This window comes from Sander vitreus, chromosome 17 (assembly GCF_031162955.1).
Source record: "Sander vitreus isolate 19-12246 chromosome 17, sanVit1, whole genome shotgun sequence".
NCBI lineage: Eukaryota > Metazoa > Chordata > Actinopteri > Perciformes > Percidae > Sander > Sander vitreus.
Window position 1 is genome coordinate 25,798,076 of NC_135871.1, and position 5,843 is coordinate 25,803,918.

A 5,843-nucleotide genomic window follows, 5' to 3' on the forward strand; every position below is an offset into this window, starting at 1 on the left:
CTCCTAAATATAAGGAGGACACTATGTCACACAATAATAATAATAATAATAATAATCCATCTAGTTGTAAGCAGTTTTATTTCAAAGGTCTTCCACCTCATGTACATATATGCATGGCCAGTGGTGGAATGTAATCAGTGCATTTACTCAAGTGCTGTACTTAAGTACAATTTTGACATACTTGTACTATTTTTTATGCAACTTTCTACTTCTACTCTGCTACATTTATTCAACAAGTACAGTTAGACGTACTAGTTACAAATAGTGTGAAAACAATATAGAATGTGCTTTTTATAATATAATGCAGTAGCCTACTATAGTAGTAATCTACTCTGTAGTTTACACAGTATCTAAAATGGGCTCCACATTGACAACATTAAAATGCTCTGAAATGTATTTGTACGGTGGCCGACAGGGGCAAACGCCCTGCAACTTAAGAAAACACACCCAAATAGACTCCCACCCAAGCAAATTAAGAAAACAACTTCATTAATTTGACAACACATGCGCAGCATTCAGCAAACGCGCTGCAAATGCACACAACACAACCAAATACATCAAAGCGCTTCAAATATGAAACGATGCAAAAAGAAAAGCACACAAACCCAGAAAACAAATGCAACAAAAAAACGCAGCATCCAGATTATACACCGGAAGTTCTCCAGACCTCTAGAGGGAGCAGCTAAGTGGAACAGCTGGATTTTCGACCCCACGGGGAGAGAGCGCTCTGCCTTTTTATTAGAGTCGGGTATGGCTGCAGCCTGGAGAACTCCATAGACTATATATTAAATTCATATTATTATTATTATTAATAACATAATATATTAGTAATATACAGTCTATACTCCCGTCTCATGCCCTCCCGGCTGGTGCCGCCCCCGAGCTTCGGCTTTTCAAAATAAAAGCTCGCGTCTGGTCCGCTATGTCTTCGTACTTTGGTGTGTTGGGTGTTTGTGAGCTAAACAGTATGGCAATCATGCTAATGAATACAATAACTTTTTCAGCAGATGTCTTACTTACAACACGTTGGAGTTAGCAAAGCAGTTTTGTGTTTATATGTGCGAGAGGGATTTATTCAGATTGATAAATCCCACGGTAAATTGGCTGCTTTACTAAACAGGGAGGGACTATAAATCCTGTCTGTTTTTTGTATTTCAAGAGCGAATTGCTCCACAATATGAATACAGATTGATCACTTATTTTGTTGGTAACCATTGTTGTATAATCACAATATTACACTTGAGTAGGCCTATACTTCAGTAATGCGCCTTTCGGACCTCGAAATTAAACCCTCTCATGTAATATGGCTTAAACAAACGTCAACGTTAAACGCTGATGCAGTTTTAAATGTTTTATTACCACGAGTTTACAGACGTCTCTGCTGATTGAGTATCACCTGTGACCGGAGCCGAGACACACCCACCAAACAAGAGAAAACATATCTCAAACATAGACTTAATATTTACAGTCTATGCAGTTGTTCTCTCTCTCTCTCTCTCTCTCTCTCTCTCTCTCTCTCTCTCTCTCTCTCTGTCTCTCTCTCTCTCCCCGTGGGGTCGAAAATCCAGCTGTTCCACTTAGCTGCTCCCTCTAGAGGTCTGGAGAACTTCCGTTGTGTAATCTGGATGCTGCGTTTTTTTGTTGCATTTGTTTTCTTGGTTTGTGTGCTTTTCTTTTTGCATCGTTTCATATTTGCAGCACGTTTATGTATTTGGTTGTGTTGTGTGTATTTGCAGCGCGTTTATGTATTTGGTTGTGTTGTGTGTATTTGCAGCACGTTTATGTATTTGGTTGTGTTGTGTGTATTTGCAGCGCGTTTGCTGAATGCTGCGCATGTGTTGTCAAATTAATGAAGTTGTTTTCTTAATTTGCTTGTGTTTTGTCTATTTGTGTGTGTTTTCTTAAATTGCAGGGCGTTTGCCCCTGTCGGCCACCGTATATTTGTTAGTAATAAAAACGAATATAGTATTCTACAGTTATATACCACTGTGAAATTAGCTATTCTGTATAAAGGGTATGTTTACTTTTGATATTTCAATTACATTTAGCTGATAATACTTTTATTTAAGTAACATATTGAATTGAGGATAGGATCTGTGTACTTCCACCACTGTGCATGGCAACTACCAATCTATTTAGATGAGGGACTTGTTGGCTGACTGTCCCTTTAAGACTTTCTCTCTAGCTCTTTTGGACTCTGTCGCTTTCCGTTGTTTCAGGAAGCATCCCGTGGTTGGTGTAGTGTGTTGTTGTACTGCGCAACTGGTTCACATCAAGAGATTTTTTGCTTAACGTGGACTATATTAACGTCTAAAAATGTCTGGGGGAACTAGTTTGGAGAACGCAAACCCTGTGATTTTTGAGCGGTCCGGGGAGAGGCTGCTGACCGCGACGGACGAGGATGAAGACGTCCATGACCCCATCGACGACAGAGAAATATTCGATATCCTGTTTTTAACTTGAGGTTTGACACCTGACGAATAATATGTGTGCTTGTTAAACTGCTATTTGACTGGTACTGTGGGCACAAGTCATAATTCTTTTCTTTTATGACATGACTAGCTGTTGCGTCATTTTTAGATGACGTAACGTAAAGATAACAGTTACTAGTGTTTTTGTACGGTAATTGTAACTGACAGTGGTGGAAGTACTTAGATCATTTAGGCTAACGTTACTTAAGTAAAAGTACAAACACCACACTGAAAATACTCCACTAACATTACATGTAAAAGTCCTGCATTTAAAACCTTAATTAAGTGAAAGTATGTAGCTACAGTCTATGGTATGCATGTAAGGTATCATCAGCAAAATGTAGCCTAAAGTTGCTTAGCTAAAGTATGAAAAGTATTGATTGTGCAGTAAATGTATAAAGTATAAATGTTATTATATAATGATCTTTCTGGATTAATATTACTGCTCCATTAAAGTGTATTTTGCATTTTATTGCTGTAGATGTTTAAGGTTGTGCAGATTTTTACTACATATACAGTAGCCTATACTTGTGATCCAAGAGGCTTTTTAACGACTTTATTTAGCTCAAGAAGTAGGAGAAATTCCTCATCACATAAAGGCACACTTCATCTTTCAGTTTGACATAAAAATTCAAAATCACCAAACCTGGAGATACGTGGTTTTCATGGTTATTCTGATGCCCATGGTGACTGCCTAATGAGATGTTGAATTAAAGGCAGAATATACGTGTGTAATAAATATGCAGACAGCCGATGGATCAGTTGTAAAACAAAATAGCTTAATTTACAATCAAAAAGTGAGAAACTTTTTTGTATTCACTTTGCTTTGTGAGTTTAGGTTATTTACAGTAAATGTACAATTACATAACTTGTGTTTTAACAAAAAAAAAAGCCCTATATTATTATGACTGTCTTCCATAATAACATAATGAGTACAGAGGCAGAACTTGTGTTATTGTGTTGTTTTAAATTCTTTAACTAAAGTTACATCTGATCAGATCCATCAACGACCCGGAGCATCCTCTGTCTCTGGAGGAACTCAATGTCGTGGAGCAAGTCCGAGTCAAGGTACGCACCTTTGTTTGTGTGTTTTGGTGAGTTTCTTTAGGTTTACTAAAGGGGGTGAATGGGACGGAAAAAGCAAGATATTGTGTAATGGATTTAATGATATTCTAATTTAGTGAAGAACAAGTTAAACTTGACCACCATTCATCCCTGTACTCCATCCTTCTGTCTCTAATTGACCTGACTTCACAGAGCCGTTAACTGCACTAACAGTGTTTTTCTTAAAAACAAGCAAACAAGTAAAACAACTTTCACAGTACACAGCCTTCGTCACTGCAAATCACCCTTCATCGCTAACAAGTAAAAGGACATTTTATAGAAAGAATCATTTCATTCAGTGTGTTCTATCTGTTTGTCTTTTTCTTAGGTTAATGATGCAGAGAGCACTGTGGGTATTGAGTTCACACCCACCATTCCCCATTGCAGCATGGCAACACTCATTGGTCTGTCAATCAAAGTAAAGCTGCTACGATCCCTGCCAGACAGGTTCAAAGTAAGTGTGTGTGTGTGTGTGTGTGTGTGTGTGTGTGTGTGTGTGTGTGTGTGTGTGTGTGTGTGTCTGTCTGTGTGTGTGGGAGAGTGTGTGTGTTCTTGTTTAACTATATTCGTGGGGTCCAAAAACTGGGAATACACTATACTTGTGGGGTCCGGACAGCTTTGTGGGGCCAAAATGCTGGACCCCACAACTTCAAAGGGCTGTTTGAGGGTTAAGACTTTGTTTTAGGATTAGGGTTAGAATTAGGTTATGGTTATGGTTAGGGTAAGGGTTAAGGTTAGGCATTTAGTTGTGATGGTTAAGGTTAGGGTAAGGGGCTAGGGAATGCATTATGTCAATATCAGGTCCCCACAAAGATAGTGAAATGGTGTGTGTGTGTGTGTGTGTGTGTGTGTGTGTGTGTGTGTGTGTGTGTGTGTGTGTGTGTGTTGGTACTAGGGATGCATATTTAACATCAGCTGTTTTGATTGAGTGTTAGTTAATATGAACAACATGTGTTTTTCTGTTTTTGCTCAGATTGATGTCCACATCACTCCCGGCTCTCACGCCTCAGAGGAAGCAGGTAAATAGCATACAGAGACAGCAGGCATGATGGGATATTATATTGTATTTTCCACTAGTCATAACACTGTAGCTACTGTTCATTATTAAGTGTAAGGGCTTGATTGTGTGTTATGTAAATGTTTTTTTTTCTCATATGGTTTATATTGGGCAGTGAACAAACAGCTGGCAGACAAAGAAAGAGTTGCAGCAGCTCTGGAGAACTCCTCGCTGCTGGAGGTGGTCAACCAGTGCCTGACCACCAGGGGCATCTGAGCAGCCAATCAGCTTTGCTGTCGTCTTGCTTGCGGCCACTGAGCAGCCAATCATGTTTGGCTCTGTCTTTGACAACTGAGATGTATCTGCCAAGCTCTCTACCCACCCATCACCAATCCAGATGGGTATAAGTGCAGATGGTGGACACTGATGCAGAAAAACAGTCAGGATCATACAGAGTTTATACAGCCTGTTCAAAGGTTTCCTGGAGAAAAGTACAGGAAAACACAATTGTTGAATGTGTTTACCTAAAAAGAGTAATAGAAACTGTTACTCATCAAGCACAATAGTTTGACAAAGTAGAGAAATTGTACTTCCATCTGTGAATGTAGGGGTCATACGTTTGTAAAAAGTTGAGAAACTCTGCCCATCAGGTCATAAAGTATAATTCCTGTTTAATATTATTAACTGTGTATTCTAACATATGCAATGAATCATTTTCGAATGATATTTGGACTCAACATCTGCAGCAACAAGCCCCACCTTTATACAATATTAATGCTTTTGACTTTTTATTAAAAATGTACAGATCAGAAATTAAAATTGAATGAAGATATATGTGTGTGTTTTTCAAGATTTATTTCTTCAAGGAATACAAAAAAATATGTCATTAGATTTGGTGGTTTTGACTACCTAATAATGACAATACACACGTCATTTTTCTGCACCCCAGTTCCTATGTTTTCGTGCATAGTTGAGTCACTTGGCCTTGTTTCTATGTCGGAGGTATGGCTTTTTGGCTGCAACTCTTCCATGAAGACCACTTCTGGCCAGACTTCTCCGGACAGTAGATGGGTGTACCTGGGTCCCACTGGTTTCTGGTTCAGCCAGTTCTGAGCTGATGGCACTGCTGGACATCTTCCCATTTCGAAGGGAAATAAGCTTGATGTGTTTTTCATCTGCTGCACTAAGTTTCCTTGGCCGACCACTGCGTCTACGATCCTCAACGTTGCCCGTTTCTTTCTGCTTTTTCAAAGGAGCTTGAACAGCACATC

The 5,843-nt window shown here is 39.1% G+C and overlaps 1 protein-coding gene across 1 annotated transcript; it reads left to right on the forward strand.

Moving 5' to 3' along the window:
* The first annotated feature begins 2,199 nt into the window (after nucleotides 1-2,199).
* On the forward strand, nucleotides 2,200-5,404 carry ciao2b (cytosolic iron-sulfur assembly component 2B). The gene is made up of 5 exons (XM_078273656.1): nucleotides 2,200-2,443; nucleotides 3,460-3,539; nucleotides 3,904-4,029; nucleotides 4,549-4,594; nucleotides 4,748-5,404. Exons 1-5 carry the CDS (start codon nucleotides 2,317-2,319, stop codon nucleotides 4,846-4,848), a joined length of 480 nt encoding a protein of 159 aa, XP_078129782.1. The 5' UTR covers nucleotides 2,200-2,316; the 3' UTR covers nucleotides 4,849-5,404.
* Nucleotides 5,405-5,843: the final 439 nt, after the last annotated feature.

Excerpts from the sequence above, each read along its gene's own strand:
- ciao2b (XM_078273656.1), top strand. The coding sequence starts at position 2,317 with ATGTCTGGGGGAACTAGTTTGGAGAACGCAAACCCTGTGATTTTTGAG. Across the intron at positions 3,540-3,903 it reads TGGAGCAAGTCCGAGTCAAG|GTTAATGATGCAGAGAGCAC; the intron begins GTACGCACCTTT and ends TCTTTTTCTTAG. Across the intron at positions 4,030-4,548 it reads CCCTGCCAGACAGGTTCAAA|ATTGATGTCCACATCACTCC; the intron begins GTAAGTGTGTGT and ends GTTTTTGCTCAG.